Source organism: Aythya marila (assembly GCF_965140915.1).
Source record: "Aythya marila genome assembly, chromosome: 2".
Lineage (NCBI taxonomy): Eukaryota > Metazoa > Chordata > Aves > Anseriformes > Anatidae > Aythya > Aythya marila.
The window spans coordinates 87,424,901-87,444,051 of NC_139043.1; the positions used below are offsets into that span (position 1 = coordinate 87,424,901).

The 19,151-nt window shown below is 40.1% G+C and overlaps 1 protein-coding gene across 8 annotated transcripts in view; it reads right to left on the minus strand.

Moving 5' to 3' along the window:
• COBL (cordon-bleu WH2 repeat protein) overlaps positions 1-19,151 on the minus strand; it is a 154,263-nt gene that overhangs the window by 105,666 nt on the left and 29,446 nt on the right. For 7 of the 8 annotated variants that reach the window (XM_082753198.1, XM_082753195.1, XM_082753200.1 and 4 more), the window contains exons 2-4: positions 10,326-10,532; positions 2,283-2,493; positions 1,265-1,493 (exon numbers count right to left, since the gene is read on the minus strand). In XM_082753198.1, the coding sequence (XP_082609324.1) occupies positions 1,265-1,493; positions 2,283-2,493; positions 10,326-10,532 (647 nt within the window). Of the gene's footprint in view, positions 1-1,264; positions 1,494-2,282; positions 2,494-10,325; positions 10,533-17,250; positions 17,303-19,151 lie in introns of those variants that run through there. The other variant, XM_082753196.1, reaches the window with a different exon arrangement.

The following is a 19,151-nucleotide window of genomic DNA, read 5'->3' on the forward strand; positions in this document are numbered from 1 at the left end:
AGCAGCACCAAGTGTTACAGAATTTTCTGCTGTAATCTCAGGCCTGAAGTCAAGTCTTGTTTTTGACTGTACAAGATAATTGGACTTTTCAACCCTGGACTTGCAGACCTATATAGCACCTATATATAAATGATCACTTTCATTTAAAAAATAAAAATGTAAGGAAGGACTAGGTTAATTTTTCCGTAAGTTGTCCCTGAAGTATGCTGAACAAGTCCTGTTGAATACTATGCATTTTCAATATGTTGCTCCAAAATGCTTAGCTTAATTACAGTAAACATGTCTTTAAAGAAAAAAGAAAAACACTAAATTCAGTTATGACATGTTGTCAGCAACTTTTTGAGCATGCTGACAATTCAAAGGAAAAGGAGACATTTAGTTTACTTAAGAGTCTAAACTCATTGAAATTTGGCTCATATAGAGTTAGAACTGTCACTTACCACAGGAGTTTGAAAGGAGAGACAGAACGTCAACATAAATAAATAACCGTATAAATAAAAAATAAGCCTGCTGCTCAGTGTATACAAGACTGACATTATCTAAACAATAAGTAAGGACGTCTACTGTGCTGGAAATGATACCAATTGAGACAAACTGCAGGAGACAGTTTTAATGAATACCACTTTCTGACCTCAAAGGAAGTAGCACTTGTCACTATGTACTTTAAAGCATGTATACTTAAAAACACACGGCATAATTCTGCTACTTGAATACACAGGCTGATGAAACTCAAGCCCAAGAAGCTACTGCTACAACATCATCTATGAGAAAAGAAAAGGGGGGAGAAATAACCAAGAGAACAAAATTTTAAATACAAATACCTCTCAGCTCCTCTTCACTAAATTGTCAGCAGCTTTGCTGTTTGGAGGAACCACCTCTGCACCCATCCACAGTCTGTTATCACAAGCCCCACTCTGCTGCCTCTGCCTCTCCGCTTTCACGGCTGCCATGACTATGGCACGTCTCCTCTTTCTTTCTCTCTGACCCACAGCACAGGTCGATGACGGGACCCCAGGTGACATGCGTGGCACCAACAGCAGCTCTGGGAGGTACAAAGCTCCTCCTTTCGCCCTGCCCTAAGCCAACGTGTGCTAGGGGCTAGCAAAGCCTGGTGCTGGCCCCAGAGCAGCTAGCAACAGCTGGGCACACCACTGACCTGGCTGCTACTCTCTGGGACTGAGGCCCCCAAAACGTCCTTCAGTTGCCCATAATACCATTGACACCTCATCTAACCCAGCAGCAACCGCTTTCAGCCGCAGCTCACCTCTTTTTCTGTCCCAGGCGTACAGCTCACTTATCCCCAGCTCCTCCAAGGACTTGGTAAGCTCCAGCTCCTCCCCAGTGATGCTGTCTCGCAGAAGAACGATGTGCTCCTGACTGACCTCGCACTTCTCACAAATAGCCGGAATGATGTTGTGGAGAGGCACCTCCGGACTGACTCGAACCACTGCCTTCTGTGTCTTCAGGTAATTCACCACCAGCCTCACAGACTTCTGTAGAAACAAGCACAAAGTCTCAGCTCTCCCTCTGTGATGGCCATGCATTCTTATGAGAAAGGTTTTCATTCAGAAAATGGAAAATGTACGAGGGACATCCGTATTGTCTTCATTCATTTTACACAAGCTTACCCCACATGCATATTTATTGCAAAACAAAACAAAACAAAACCCTATTGAAAATAAACAAAAATTCTCAGAACACACCTATCATTAAGGAGAGAATCAGAAAAAACAGGCAAGTAAAGAAAAGGAATCAGATACTTTTTTTTTGGACAATGTTTACAAGTGCCACTCTGAAAAACATCGCAGTATATTAACTATCCTGGTCCAAGATAATTAAAAATTCAACAAAGAAATATTTCAAAAATGGCTACTTCTCAATATTCACAATTCTGTGAAATACGTTTATTACTGAACAGTCTTCTCCCTTATCTTTAATAAAGGTGGCAAACAAAATATTACCAAAGTTCCACCTACTTCCGCACAATCCCATAACCCTCATGTTAACCACTATTGTCAATTTCCATCATTTAAGTCTTTGAACAAAGTTCTTTACAAGAGCAAATTTCCATCTAAACAACTGCATGCAACATAAAGTTGTAAATGCTGCAGTCCAGACTGGCAGCTGCCAATCTGTGTGCAAATCATTTAACTTGTAGAAAAAGTTAGAGTCAATCTCAGGCCTCTCTCACCTGGTCTGAAGATGCAAAGGTTGGAAAAACTTGAAATGTTAAGAATGAAATGACATCTCACGTCACTGTTTCAGTGCTACAGGGTACTGACCTCAGGGGCCCGTGGCAGAGGTCGCTTTATCTTCTCATCAGGCACCTTCTCTTTCAGAAGTACTGTCTGTACGTCCAGTGCTCCTATCAAAGTGTTTGCCTTGTAACTCAGAGGCTGCTCAGTTCCCAAAGACTTCAGTTCAAGACTGTATTGGGATGGATTCAAATGATACCGGCTGCATAAATCAACCAACAGATCCATCACAGCTTTACTGTAGGGAAGAAGAAATTCACTGTTAGCATGGAGAAAAAACAGTTCCTAAAAAAAATGACTTTTGTTTTAATATTGGAGAAAAGACAGGACAAGGTGTGGATGTGTCGCAAGGAAGTAACAGTGCCGATGCTTTGAAATGCTAGAAATCTCAGATAAAAACATTAGGACTTAAATACATTCATGCTTAACTGTGTGCTTATGAGCTGGTAATTAACTATTCATTATGAGGCAGAAAACAGTGCCAACGATAGCACTAACAAACCTAAGCCAAAAGCAGAGAAAGTGCATCTTATCTGCTAACTGCATACATTAAATTCATTCAAACCCTGTTCCTTATCAGGAAGACAAGATACAAATAAATGACTCATTCAAGGTACGGTAAGCTCTACCTGCATTTGAACCATCACATAATGCAGACCAAACTGTAACACATGAATTTGAAACAAGAGGTAGACAGAATTTTTTCCAGTTTCCAGATTTTTGTGTGTGTTCATCTGCCCTCCAATTACACCAGTAATATTTCCAAGTACAACTGAACTCCTCCATATTTATTTTGGTGAGAATATTAAGCCAGTATAAAAATATCTGACTTCAAGTATTTGCATTATTAAGACGTCTCATTGCAGATGTGATTCCCAAACCACGAGGTTAAAAAGTCAGTCACTACTCCTTAATACAAAGCAGAGGCACTAACTCCACTTTAACAAAGCAGCAAGGTGGCTTGATAACGTCTGACACAGCAGATACAAACTACATTCCTCCGCACACCAGAACGTCTCCTCTTAACCGAGGTACTGAAAGGTTCTTTTTTTTCGAACTTTCCTTATTAAAATTCCATTCAGGATCAGAGAAAACATGTTTATTATAACTGGTTATGTTTATGAAAAGTTTTGGTTTCATAAACCTGCATTTGCCATTAACGAAACAACCAAGGTTGAAAACATTATTGGCCCTACTTGAAGCCTCTGATATACAAAGGATACTTTTATTCTAGTGGAAAAGAGATTAAATGTGTAAACAGCTTATCTCCCAATGAAAGTGACACCTTTTTTAATGTGTATACTGGAAAAGTGTATACAGATTCAAAATGTAGCAGACAAATTCAAGGCAGAAAAAAAAAAATCCTTCACAGATTCAGTACTTGGAGTACTGCGTTCAGCTCTGAGGCCCCCAGCACAAGAAGGACATGGAAGTATTAAATGAGTCCAGAAAAGGGCCATGAAAATGACCAAGGGGCTGGAGCACCTCTCCCATAAAGACAGGCTGAGGGAGTTGAGGTTCAGCCTGGAGAAGAGAAGGCTCTGGGGAGACCTCATATTGGCCTTCCAGTGCCTAACGGGGGCCTACAGGAAAGCTGGGGAGGGACTCTGTGTCAGGGAAGATAGTGACAGGACAAGGGTTAATGGCTTTAAACTAAGAGAGGGTAGGTTTAGATTAAATGTTCAGAAGAAATTCTTCACCCAGAGGGTGGTGAGGCACTGGCACAGGCTGCCCAGAGAAGCTGTGGATGCCCCATCCCTGGAGGTGTTCGAGGCCAGGCTGGATGGGGCTTTGGGCAACCTGATCTGGTGGGAGGTGTCCCTGCCCATGACAGGGGGTTGGAGCTGGGTGGTCTTCCAAGGTCTCTTCCAACCTAAACCATTCTGTGATTCTAAGATTATTAACCACACCACCATTAAATCTGTAGCTCACGAACTGCCCCTCAGCTGCAAGCTGATGGCATCTGAGAGACTGCTCTGTGGGGGGCTGCCCATCTTCTTTCTAGGCATGTGCCCTTTGCCTACAAGTGTCCAAGAAGTTGGTGAAGAACCTTGGAGGGCTAATGACAGAGAAATACCGTGAAAATGGGAAATGGGTCTGATCCCTTATTAACAGGCAAAACACTAAAACATACGTAAGTGCCAGCCAGCTTTTGTGCAAGAGATGAGAAATAACTCAAGGACCTATTTCACAGTAACCTATTTCAAGTTTAACCGAGTTATGCAATATAAGCTGAGAAAATTGAAGGTGTGGAAAATTTGAAATAGGTGATCGTATTTAAAGGAAATGAAAGTAAGTGAGAAAATGAAGATCAAATGAGGAGAACTTTGTTAATATGTATAGCAGGCTTCAGAAAAACTGAGGACTGTGGCAATGCTAGCATAAAGAGCATCTAAACAGAAATGGGTATCAGGTCACCCCATGACATTTTCCAGTGCCTTGTTCTGGCACTGTCCCCAAATGGTGAATGCCTCTATTTCACAATCATTGTTACTTCACACAAAACAGAAACTAAGTCCAGGCTATACAAGAATCCTGCATACACTGACATTTGAACAAACATTCATTATGTTGTGCAGCAATCAGAATTCAAAAAAGTGTCAGTCTGTTTGATAAAGATCTCAGCTTGTCTGTTTACAGATATATTACTTTTTAAGTGAAATTTGCGTGTTGTTCTTTTTTTCCCCTCAGCCTTATTACTGTTGTTTCAGAGAAAAGTAAATAACGTGGCAGAACCACAGTACCTGGTATTCTATTTGATACACATTTTAATTTAACGTGGAATGCTAATGTATTTCTGTAGTGTATAATATTGTAATAATTCATTCAAATTTAGACATTTACCTCACATGAACTACTTCATTCAAAACACTAAAAACTGCAGCACTTGAAAAAAAAATTGTACCCATAGTCCATCAAAAAGGTACTTTATGATGCTGTGTACAGAGTGTTAACACTTAATGAAGTCTGAAGCACCCCATCCTGTTTCAAACTGCTCAGAACATACGCAACTGTTGAAAAGCATCCCTAGGCTTCATCTGTACCATTTAGGAGTACAAATTAATCAAAATCTGATTTTTTTTTTAAAGATCATCAAAGTGCACAATATGCTCTTCTCAAAATGTAAATTTGGGAAAAACATTTCCACAAAACTTCAAAATGATAAAAAATAAAGCAAGCAAGCAAACAAACAAACAAAAAAACACAAACAAACAAAAAAACATGAGGACAAAAATTTTAAACTCATGTTTCCAGAGACGTTAGAGAGCTCAGAAGTCCTTCTAAGGAGGTTACTCTTTTATCAGACTTTAGGATCACCAACTCTAAAAATTTCCCTTCTAAACTGCAATAGCTTTCAGCTTGGTTTTGAATTTGAGTTTTATTTCAACCAGTTCCATACATACGGCACTCACAGAAGAGAGCCACCAAGCACAGCAAAGAGAATGGTACTGAAACAACTTTTCTTTCTAACTTTGAGCTGAATATGGCTCTTGGAAAATGCAAAAAGTTTCCTCCCCATTTCCATCTTGATCCAGACATACCAGAATTTGATTGTAAACTGTTTTTGAGACCTGGTACAGCACATACTTGATTTTGAAACTCAGGCAGGTCTGATCACAAAAGACTAATTCTAAAGCTGAAGCAAAAGAGTTAAATTTCTCCTGTATTTCCAACTACTCATCTATGAAACATGTTACTTTCTTCTTCTAAAAACCTTGCTGGAGTTTGGGAGGAGACCAAATGCTATGTGACAGACACTAAACATTCATCCCTGATAAGGAAATACAAAAGCACAGAAACAGAAGTGGAGAATGAGGCCAATACATGATTCAGACAAGGTGGTCCAGACAACTATTTTTAGCAAAGAAGAATACTTTGGCTCTATCCTGGTATTATATTACTAAGCTGTACAACATTAAAAAAAGCAATTCTGGAAAGTAAAGAATAACTACTGTGTCAGCAGCACTTTTCAGGCTGAGGTCCTGACCAAGCAGGAGTATGTCGGACCATTTGTGTCCTGCAGTTCACCAGTAAAATGCAGCAAGGACATCAGTAACTTAAGAGGTAGAAAAAAAAAAAAAAGTTGTTTTGGGTGTGGATTGGGCCAATCTCTTTGGGATCACAAAGAGCAATCCATTTTAAAATACAGCCTTGCACACCTAGGAAATAAATTTGTAGGATAAAGTTGTACTCTATAAAATGACTGACTCTCCTGTTGTCTTCTACTTTCATGCTACAAACGCTCATAAAGGTAAGACTAACTAAAGGAAAGAATTTCCTTTATTTAGATTAATTTCAAACACACATCAGAAAGCTAAAATGACAGACTGGAAAAGAAAAATGTTAGCATAGAGGGAATGAGATGAAGTCTCTAAGGCTTTAACTATGCACATTTAAACAGCAGAAAACAGTGTTAGTCATTATTTTCTCATGCTCCAAAGCACAGCAGGCACTTCATGAAAAGATTAGAAGTTTTCCTACGCAACCAGAAATATGTATAGTAAAAAGGCAAATTGCATTCAAAAAAGCCATGGAAGCATGATAAGTAGGTATTCATAAATGCTGTCTCTTCCTTTTGTTATTTTACTGATGTATATTTCTCTCTCATTTTCCATATTGGAGAAAATCCACAAAGAGGCCATCAGTATGATGTGTATGCAGCAGCAGAGGACTGTGTTTTTCGAGCCTTTCACACCTTCAGTCTTTTACCATTCTGTATGTTGAGCTATAAGCCACCAATTATTATCACTTAATTCTCTCACAGAGAATAATGTGAGAATATACTTTCTGTGATGGCATTAGGTTTATGCTCTATGTAGTGCATGCTCTTTGCACTCAGCTGTGTCCTCCGTTATTTGCAGAATAGGACTAAAGCTTCAGCTAGTTGATTATTTGTACCAGTGTCCTCCTCTGTGTATTGCACGTACAAGCAAATTTGCCTACCATGTAAGAAAGCAGCAGTAACAATTGCCCCATCTCCTCTTCTATGGCATCCATGTGTTGACAACTCCAAACCAAACACTATTTATCTTCAAGCATCCTCTTTTTTCTGCAGTATGTATCAAATACTACTGATTTCTGAAGCTGCTGACACTAGAGCTCTGTATCTGCACTAACCAGGAAGCTCTCTTCAGTGTGACAGACACACAGTCCCTGCATTTGCAGGTTACCCATTCAAAGAACTATCCATGAGCATCACAAACAGAAAAGGTTTCTGGTAACTCTTTTAAGTTCTTCCAATTATTTTCTTTCTAAATGTCTAGTCATCCCCTCTGTCAGACCTGATAATAGTTTGTGTGGATCTGCTGCATATCTGTATGCACAAAACAGTATGCATAAAGCACCAAATCTGTCTATCCTTTCAGGATTTCATGCATTTCTCATACAACAGTACAAATATAGATTAGTTGTGGGGGGTACTTTATACCTTTTTTTTTTTTTTTTTTTTTTTGAAGGGGGAGTTGTTTTTTTTTTGAAGAAGGGGGAGTTAGCACGAATACTTTTACATGTTTTTACAGTAGAGTTTACAGGGACCATTTTTTTTTTTTTTAAATACCATTCTATTGCTACACACACTCTGCAAGGACTCAACTTTGCTCTTAAACTGTGCTACGCATTTCCAAAAGCTGCAATAAACTGTGTTACAAAATGGCAATAAACTTTTGAAGATGGACTGTCAGCTTGAGTTAACTTTTACAAATAAATGTACTTAAAATTTCCAGATTCTAATAGAGGATCTTTAAATACTATGTACTTTTTTTTTTCCTTTGAACAATATTTCAAGGGAATTTAATGAGAATTTTCTGCTCTCTTGCTGTTACTTAGAAGAAATTTCTATAAAGAGAACAAAGTAAAATTGATGACATGCTGCTTTGCTTACATACAATGAACAAATTGAAAGAGATAATTCTGACTTTCGATTTAGTGCATTTATAATAACCTTAAGTGATACTAATTAACTACAGTAGTTACATTTTCAAACATCCTCTAGAGGACTTCATTGCTCTGTGAACTGCTTTCCTTGAATTACAGAATGATTTTTCATTATGATGATGCTCAGAGCAAGATTTTGTAAATTTTTTCTGAAAAAGTTATGTCCCCAGGGCACCCAAGAGCAGATTTTGAAGAATGCAGTTCCAATGTTGGCCATGACAATACTGAAGATTTACAGCAGTATAGGCAATAGCAGAATTTTCTGAAATCTCCTTCCATGGTACCACCATTGAAAGTGAAGAGGGAACAGAATTTATTAACTAAACTAGCCCCCATATTTGCCTCTAACTAAACTAAACTCATCATTTTTTAAATCTGTTATCTTGCCCATTAAACATTTACCTCTGAAGACCAACACATTTTGTAGCTGTCCAGTTTGCAACATCAAAACAACACAAAAAGATGAAACACTCTCACCCAAACCTGGAGACTCAAGATAGTCCACCTCCTAAAAATTTCAAATGCTTTTGGAATTTTATTTATTTACGTTTGTATCCCACATCCCTAAAACCGTAAGAAGTGCTAAGGTACAGACAATTTTATCTTCTGCCTGCAAGGAAGAACAGCAGCACACACAAGGCAGTTGTTGCACAGGGCTCATGAGAGGGTGCTCTTTTCTTACTTCATCACTTGTTCAGGTAACGCAGCCCTCCCCTCGGCTTCCATAATTTTCCACACTGCCCACAGCAGCTTGCCCATGCCCGACATGCATTACGGTCGTGCTGAGGGAGAACACCCGCTGCCCACGTCAGGCACGTGCAATGCACAGGAGAGCAGAGGAGAGCCAGCAGCAACTCAACCACCACCTGCACTGGGGCCTAGACCCGCCATGAAGCCTACAGGGGAAGCGGGCACCCCACTGAACAACCAAGAGGTCATTTTGGTTACCTCAAGTGCTTCACATAGGCCAGAGGAAGAACTTCATAGAAATGTCTGAGGTTTAATTTGTTCACCTCAGGTTTCAGTCCCCAAACTAAAGATTGAAATAATCAAAAATAACCAGCCTCAGCATAAGTGATAGCAATGGCACCTGAGACAGACTGCTTGCCGTGCAGGGATTTTCCCTTTGTTCTTTGCTCTTGTGACTCCTTCAAAAGGTCACACTGAAACACTACTCTTGTAATGCTGTTGGAGTGGGTTTTTTTGGTTGTTGTTGTTTGCTTGTTTTTTTCGAGGAGGACAAGAAAATCTTTTCTACCCATATAGCAAGGATATATCTCTGCCCACAAAATGCTGCAGGAAAATTTGCCTTATTAGCTCTCCAAGTGGCTGCGTTTTCCATTGAAATATCAACTTTCTTTGGCATCTCACAACCACCTCTGGCTTTGGGGTAGACCCACAGAAATTACTGCTTGTGTTAGTCTCCTGAGCGTGGCTAAGCAAACACTAATTACTGCAAGAAAAGCAGGAGGAAGAACGAAGCACCAGACACTACAAGCTGCTACACACCTCTTCCTCAACCATCAGAATATACTAACAGACAGTTAAAACAGACTACTATATCAGACCAAGATGAGCAGTTTTACAGGAATGCAGACTAACTATTGCAAGCCCCAGATGTACAGACCCTGATTTATCGGCAGGCAACTACATATCCTCCTAATCTGATATTATTACTTTCCACAATTTCTTGACTGCACTGTGGCCACTCACATCATGGTTTGCTATAGTTTCATCAATAGCATTGAAGATATTTTAAAAAACTCTTCCTCAAGGTAATATAAATATGCCAGTTCCTTTCTGTCCAAGCAGAATGGATGAGAAGATGGAAGAGCTCCCACAGTGAAGAAAGGTATCTCAAAACTACCTTTCCAATACAACTTGACATTGATAGCGTCTTAATTATAAGGAGAATGTCTCTCCCTCTTCCAATGGAAAAAGGAGACACATACAGAAAAGGGTTCCCAAATTCCATCAGATGCTTTGCTACCTACGCAAACATAATACACTTATGAATGCAGGATCTCTGAATTTGATGAATCATTTGTCTTCTGAACCTAGAAAAGGAGACACTAATATCTGTAAGTATCCTACTAGCAATGGAGGACTGCAAAAAAGAGCTAATCAAAGCCTTACCTTCCTTGTACTGTGGTCTTCTGTTCCACCCCGTTGGGTAGAATAACTGTGAAGTCCACCGATCTGTTTATCATATTCTCCTTCATGCTCACAAGGTTCTGATCAGAAATTACTGCTGTCTCTGCAGATGACTTGTGTTCGTTGTTGATTCTACTCGCTGCAGAAGGTTGATTTGGTGGAGGAGGAGCGCGAGCTTTCATTCTTCTCCTTAAGAAATAAAGGTGAAAAGAAAATAAACAATTTATCATGAGCAAGTTATAAGCACGTTAATAAAAAAAAAAAAAACATTCTTTAAGCCATAATCTCAGATTATTTTTAAAAAGCTCCTACAGCATGAGCCATTTTTCTTTACCGTAAAACTTCAATGGAGCTGCATTTTATTTTTACCTCTTCCTCTCTAAAAATACACTAATTTTTTAATGATGCATTCACTCCTACTGCTTGCTTTCCACACCCCAGGGTATGAATCAGTTCCATAATTAGGATATGAAGTAATCATTCTTCTGTTGAGTATGAAGCATGTTTCTATGAAGAGAGAATCAGAAATACTGGGTCCAGTCCAGACCTGACTCAAGAAAAGAGTTGTATTTATGTAAATTAATGTTTTCTCCAAGCCAGAGAAGCAGGAGGGGAGGTAGGGTAAGCTTTCATTCAGCTCATTCAGCTGTGTTTGGGTTCCATAACATTACTCTAGTTAAAATATTGTCTCTGCCTTACTGAGCAGTATTAAATTTGGTTTATCATACTTGATAGGAAAGGGCCAAGAAAAGGTCAACCATGAGTGATACCACTTCTTACCATGCCACACAGAGAGCTCTCTGAAAGCACCCTGAGGAGAGCTTGCTCTCCAGCTTTTCTGTATGAGTGGCATACAGAAAAGCTGCATCAACTTGCACCATGTACTTTGCAGGGAGATAAAACCACCACAAACTCAAAGTTTCCTTCATTGGCAAGCAGCACGGTTGATAAGCAACATATGTGAGCCGTTAACTTCTGAATAGCTGGCCTCATACCAAGCACATGTTTAAGAGGATTTATTCGGATGACTAATATCTCAGTGACCTCTTCTGACTAGATGTATGCCTAGTTTAAGTCAGATTTCAACGCAACAGATGGAAAAGACAGTAAAATATTTACTGAGAAATTATTACTCAGGCTTACTGCCTGAATTTTTTTAATCTGTTGTTAGGGTGGAAGAAGCGAGCAGATTATGATTCTGCACATCAATTTCACCCTGCAAAGAACATAAGCAGAGACCCAGAAGAAAGACTACAGAAAGAGTACTCTAACTCTTAGAAACCTGCAAAGCTTAGTGGTTCAATCAGACAAGGACAAAATTATGTTCAGGAAAACATGCATTTTAAAAACTGAACAGGATTAATACCAGACCAGCACTTCTTTAATTAAAGACAATGTGTATTCTCACTGATAAAAGGACTAAGCATACAGCCTGAATTACCAGCCTAAGTTCCTGGCAGAGAGCAGAGGAAGAGCTCCATCACAAAACAGTTCAGAAACAATCCAACTCCTCTGCACTTTTTAATCAGTATTTGTGTTTGACCACTAATTTCTGTGACATGTTTCAACTTGCCAAAAAATCACTATGTTGCCTTGAAAGTGTGTTTCAGTGAGAGCACATCAGGATGCTGTAGGATGAGCTATGCATATATGAGCTAGGTACTTCCATTCATCCACTACATGCATAACAAATAGCATTCCCTACAAATAAGCAGGGAGAGCTACTGCCACCTTTACTAGCACACAACAATTTTTCTTCTACGGGAAATTTTCCCTGGACTTTCACTTCTTATCCTATATACACCTAGTGAGTCATGCAGGCATCAGCTACTAACCTGGACCTTCTATTTTCCTCCCCACGGAGGTGATAAGAAGCTCAAGGCTTTACTGTTTGGCAAACCACCTTCGCTTTCTATACCTCCCAGAAACAAACTCCTAATTTATTCACTTGCCTATAAAGGAAAAAAAAAAAAAGAAAAAAAAAAAAGAAGGGAAGTAACTGGGTTCATCTCATGCTAAGATCCCTTTATGTCCAGCTACAGTTGTTACTCGTAAGCAGGTGGTGAGTGACATGGCAGTTTTGCATAAATCCATTTCTCGCCAACGTAGTCTTCAATATAACTCAGCGTAGCAAGTGCAACACTGAAGGACTTCAGATCAATTTACAAACTACATAACTCTTGCCCTCCATAACACCAACTGCATTAATATACACAGCTTATTCACAGCTTTACACAAAATCATTTTTGAAATCAAAGCCTTTTTTTTTTTTTTTTTAAGGCTTTCCTATAATGTCAGGGACCATCTCCAACACAGTGCTGCTAACAGTGAGCCACAGGAGTGGGAATAAAAGCAGCAGCCGGTGTAGTGAACCTTGCATGACCGTTTTTGTTTGTTTGAATTATGATTTACCTGGACTTGTAAATTCTACATCTCAGGGCAAAGAGAGGAAAGAAAGCAATCATAATAAAACAAGCATGAAACTGAAAGCAGCTGAAACTGAAACCAGTGGAGAAGTAAAGAACAACTGAGTTTTGAAGCTGATGAAGGAGCTGGAAGTGAATTGGGAGTGTGCTACACGCGTGACTGTTGCTTTGCAATGACATAAAGGTGCATCTACTTTTCTGAAGGAACAAACAAACAAGGCCTGACACCTTAATGTCAATTTATAGCTCCGAAATGGGAGGACAATTTTTATTTGACTTCTTTTTAAGTACTCTTTATGTTTCCTGCTACAGCTACAGACCTCAAACAATGCTGCTGGCAGGGGGAAGCCAGGCACCACACCACTACCAGCTTCAGCCATATGCTGACCAGTGATGCTCCCTTTGCCTCCACGTACTTGCCTCCAAGTACGTAACAGCATGCATTGGTTTTGGCGTTAGGCAGTCAGGACCCTTCTCATGTTATAGCTCTCCTCGTCTTCCACTCAGAAAGGACGGCGCAAATCCATTTCCTTCACAGAAACTAGAGAAAAGAAAAGGGAAGCATTCCCACTATAGCCCTGTTAATCCACCAATAGGTCAGGCGACCTTGTGAACTTCTCCACAACAGTGACCATATATTCTCTTGAGACACTCTAACTGCTTAAAATGCCAGCCTTTCAGCCTTTTCCCCAGTGACAAATCTCAAATTATTCCCCTTGAAGCAGATCCCTTTCAGGTTCACAATTTTACTGTGATACACGGCACAGATTTGCATTTCACAGTCGACCTTCTGCAACATCTTGGTGGCAGAAAGCAGCTCCACGAGCCACAGACTGCAAACCACAACTCAATCTCACCCTGGGATATACACAGAGCGGCTGCTGCCCGCCCGTGCCCTGCAACCACAGCCTGACCGAGTGGAGCAGCCTGGCAGCACTGCACAATGCTGGCCAGAAAAAGAAACCATCTTTCTCCAGCACAGCTACGATGATTACAAAGGACAACACAAAAGCACTCCGTAATGAAAGATTTTTTGTTCCCCCACTAGAATAACGCACATAGAAAGAGCGTGGTTTAAGAGACAGTTTTAAACAGGCTTGCTTTCCATGCTACAAACACAACATAATAATAAAAAAGGCAAAAATATCATACCTTAGTCTGAGCTAAATTCTAACTAGATTTAGCTCAACAGCGAGTTTTGTCCAGAAACACCTTTCCCTGTGCTCAGCACCGAGACACTTGCTAAGCTCCCAGCTGCTGTTAGCCTGCTGCTGAAGTCGCGAGCGAGAACACCTCACGCCTCTGATTCACCCACGGTCACACCACGGCTTCCACCTGGCCCCAGATAATGAGACAAAGCAAGAACAAGCGGCTGATCCTAACACATACATGTACAATAGCTTTTAACGAGGATTCATCTTCATAATTCATAATTCATCTCATTTTCTTCCGAGCTGACAAAACGCATGTTGCCATGAAATGACCAGGTAGAACAGGAAAACAACCTACCAGCACTGTTCTCATCAGGCTTCCCAACACAGGAAGGGAAAAACAACAAGCAAACTGAGCAACAAGACCAGCTTTTCTGTAGCACAGTCTGTAGAAGAAAAGCAACAGAAACAAAGAAAAGTTTCACCAGATTAAGGAACTTCAAGACGAGCCCTTTGGACCTACACTTTATTAATATATAACTACCAAGCAACAGGATCCAACCTTGAATTTACAATCCCATGCTGAAAAAACATGCTCTCTTTCTAACCAATGTAGTCCTGGGACTTCTACCCTCATGGCAATGCTATTCAGGTTGTCATTCTTCAGATAAGGTCTAAGATGCAGAGGGGAAAAAAAAAAAAGACTTTATTGACTGCCAGGTGATTGCAGGCCTACATGCACAGCTACAAACCCATCCATGAGGCACACCTCATACCTCAGACCATCAAGACACAGATGGTATGACAGGAGGACCTTCTGCCCAGTGATCCAGCAGGCAAAGCAGACATCCTTCAAAGAACTCTGTCACTCTTCATTGCTCATGGCAAAGTACCTAAGTCACAGACCGGGAAAGAGACCATCTCTAACATGAGTAATGGTATGCCAAGTTTTTTCCGCAGAGTAGAGTTCTTTCACTTTGTAGACACAGCAGTTCAGAAAAATTATAATCTCAACACAGATGTGAAGTAAATAAAAACAGATTAGAACCAAAATAAAGCTGCATCAAAAATTCTGAAATGGAAAACAAAAAATGAAACAAATCCCACAAAGACGTAAAACAAGGAAATGAGATTATGCAGCAAGGAAATGAGATTATGATGATGTCCATAGCTACTACAGGAGTTCATCCAGACAGTCCTATGTTATAAGCTAGAACCCCCTTCCATTTTGCCATCAGTAACATTTAAACTAACTAAACTGAGGTTTTATTTGCTCTTTATCTGAAAAAAAATAAAAATGAAACAGCTTTCTCAACTTCACTCAGTCTGCCACAGGCACTCATGACATGTGCAACATAGGCAGTTTATGTCCTTAAATGCCTCATACGTAGACAATAAATTACAGGTCTAAAATATACGACTCCTACAGTAACTTATTTCCAGTATCCTTTTACATTCCCTAATGATTTATAATGTCACAAAAACATTACACTTGCTACACAGCTGAAATTTTCAGCAGAGACTAAGATCTAATTAACTAGATTACTCCCATGCTGATAGAGCTCTGGGAAAAATTAGCACTGCCTGATACTTTATTTCCCCACTTTTAAGAATTCTTTCTCTTTTAAACTCAGTCTTCACTCTGAATTCCCTGGCTATTATGGCATATAATTGTTGTATGCTTTTCCCTATTCAAACATTTATTTGAATTTCATACTGCTTTTTAAAGATCATTCCTTTTCTTAGGAAGGATCACGCTGACAGACGTGATGAAAACGATTCCCTTACGGGTGCGATCAAGTCACCCAAAATAGACAAGAAAAAATAATTTGTCTTTGGCAAAGAAATGAAAGTTATTTAATTATATTTTTGATCTGCCATTTGATTTTACTGATGAGAAACTCTACAGCTTTACGTATTTTAAAAATAAAGTTTTAATGCCAGAAAAAAAAAAAAGAAAAAAAAAAAAAGACCAGAAGCTAGCTGAGTGAGAGCACTTGCGGAGGAGGAAGCAGGGATAGAAGTACATGGCCATGCTTGCCCAAGGGTGAAATTAAAGGAAAATAAACAAATAAAAATCCAGCTGAGATGACACAATCTAACAGAAGTAGTTCCTAGCATTGTAGCTCTAGTTTCAAACCTTTCACAGGCTTCAGCAATAGCAATCAATCATTAAAAATCACGGTACTGCAGTTTCCCAGTCTCACACGTGCAGGCGAATGACCGAGGTGTCCCCCACCGCAGGGCAGAGACTTGGCTGCAGCATGTGCTGTCCAGCTGCTCAGCACAAGAAAGCTGGTGTCCTCCTGCATCCTCCTGCCCTGACCCAACTTCACTCAAGTGACGAGGACGAAATGACACCAAATGATCTGTCAGTGTACAGCTGGTGTCCTCAGATACATTTTTTTTTTTGGTTTTGCTTTTTCTTATACATCACCTGAACTTTCGATTAATACTGCATTACCTTCCAGTAAAAAATCTTCCTCCCAGTCACTGTGGCATCCCCTCAAGATCCAGCACAAAGAAGCAAACATACCAGTCTTGTGATGCATCCATCCTTTAGGGCCAGAAGAAACCACCAGGACACAAGCCTGGACTCCTGCATGGCACAGGTGGTGCAAATCCACCCCGATGAAACCTCACTCACAGTGAAAGCAAGGATGGAGCTATACGTGGGGTGGGCTTTAAATGATCAAGGAATAATACTGCAGCTTACAAATGCTTTTACACCTATTAACCACAGACACACTAGGGAGCCTAACAGATCTACCTGTATCAGTTCCCAAAACCAACTCAAAACACGTAGACAAGCCCTAGAGAAAATCTTTTAAAAAGCAGCCAAATCCCAGGATTTGGGTAGATGCCCGCTGCAGTTAATGAAAGCACTGCCTGAATAAGCACTGCGAGGCCTGGCCTAGTAGCTGCGTCTCGGGACTTTGGGAATACCACCCATGCGTTCAGTGTGTGGCAAAGACCACACTACGAGCTGGTGCCACTGAGCGCGATTCCACCAGCCTCGCGTTAGTGAACCGGAATGAAATGGGAGAGGAGCTAATGATAGGTAGTTATTTGCCTCATCTGATGAAACAGATTTCTTTTTCTTTTCTTAAAGAAAACCAGAAGTCCTTGCAAGGCAAGAAAGCACAGATGAGTTACTCTTATTCCAACATGGCCAACTCCTTTGATTTTAACTGTAGTACTATAGAATCTCTGTCTAAGAGATATACCAACACATTAACTCTTTAGCGTGGCAGATGCAAGATAAATAATAATAATTAAAAAAAAACACACTGTAACCATTCACACTGGAGGCTGGATAACAATCCTTACCTCCATAAAAAGCTGCTCTAGAAAAGCAGTACTAGGAAAACAGCCCACAAGGTCATGATGGTGGAAACTTGCTCTTTCTTCACAGTGACATCTGCCAGAGGAGAAAAGATTCAACAAGATACCGATAAAGGCAAAATAAATGTAGGCTTTGGGAAACAAATGCTTAGCCTCCAGCATCTGAGCTAAAACCACCTGCTAATCTCACACAGACCAAGATCCAGATTGTTGGGAAATGGCAGTTTGAAGGACCCACAGAGGAACCAGCAAGAATTGGTGCGAAGCATTTAGTGACCAGCCTTCCAGTCCCATTCCCCTCATTATTTTTGACTTCTTCCTCCATCACCTACACACTTGCATTGTTTTTTCATCCACTTACCAAGTACTGAGCTATTAGTCTCATTCCATTTCTAGCAAGAAAAAAGAAAAAAAAAAGAAAAAAAGTAAAATTGCGTTGCTCATGTTCATCTGAAGTATTAACCAGTGTCTTCAGTTTTGATGGCACTGTTTTACATTATATGCTTAATAAAAAAATAGATGACTGCTATTTCTATGTTAATAAAGCTTAAGCACAAGTGGCACTGCCTAGCAAAAACAAACAAAACAACAACAACAAAAAAAACAACCTCCATGCTGAAATCCCAAGAGACATGCAGAATATCAGTGCTTACACTGCAATACGTCCAAGCCCTGCTGCCAACATATCCTGTTGTGTCCTCAGTGCTCCCTGATCTTAACTGAGCTTTTCTAAGGATGCTCAGTTTAGCAAACAGAGACTACAACCATGCAGGCAGCCACTGCACAGGGAGCTCCCTGCAGATAGCAAATGCTGTGGCTGACCTGGGAAAACCACGGTGCTAAAATACAATTTGCAGGTGAGACAACTAGTGAGCTTTCTCCGAACTATTTGTAAAGCTGTAGTTGGGTTCATGCTGACTAACTAGATTCTTACTCACCAGGTTCTCCTGTGGGAATACACTGGCATGAACACAAAGTCAACATCATTTCTAAGTGGGCTGGCATCACCACAGGCATTGTATCCTATGTACATTCCGGGCAAACATGCATCCTTCAAACAGTGTGCACTCTCTCCTACTGTCAGCTGTGCTTTTTCAAGGACAAAACAACTCTCAGTTTGTTGTCTGTGCCTGGTGCCACAGCACCATGCTAAGCTCTCCAGTAAAAATCTGAAGTCTGGAAATGTAATGTATTAGTTTGATGGATTTCAATGACCAAATAATTATGTGAGTGCTCATCAATCATGTTTATAAATAGCAAACCAATAAAAAGCAATGGGAAGATAGTTTGTTTCTAGTTGGGTCAAAGACTACAGATATGATTATGCAAGCCTGGGACTTGCTCAGAAATACTCACGCTTCAAGCTATGTCCTCTGAAGACACAAGTGCTATGTGGATTTCAGTATGGTTGTCCTTTCTTAATCTTTTCTTATCAACAATCACTTTCAATAAGGTTGTTTAAACAAATAATAGAAGTTTATTGCCTAGCAACACTGATTTACAAACTCTCCTGTGGTGACTAGTATCATCGACTGAGATACAACTTCCACATGCATATGTAGTACATTGATGATTAAACGCACACTGGACTGTGCTCTATCTTTGTGCCCACAGAGCTCTTACCTCACTACCATCTACTGAAAATTGCTCTCTCAAGGCTTGAAGACTGTAGATTGGGGCCCTGCTGTAATAAAATGCTTTGTCTGTTTACAAGGGATAGAGAAGACGGAATAATTTTGAAAGACAAGGGGAAATGAGAAAGACATCTCTTGTGATTTACCGTGATTAATTCCTAGTTTTATATATGCTTACAAGTGGGCACTTCAGTGGATAATCACTGACATTACTATAGGATAATGCTCCTTCTGATGCCTTTTGCAACCAGG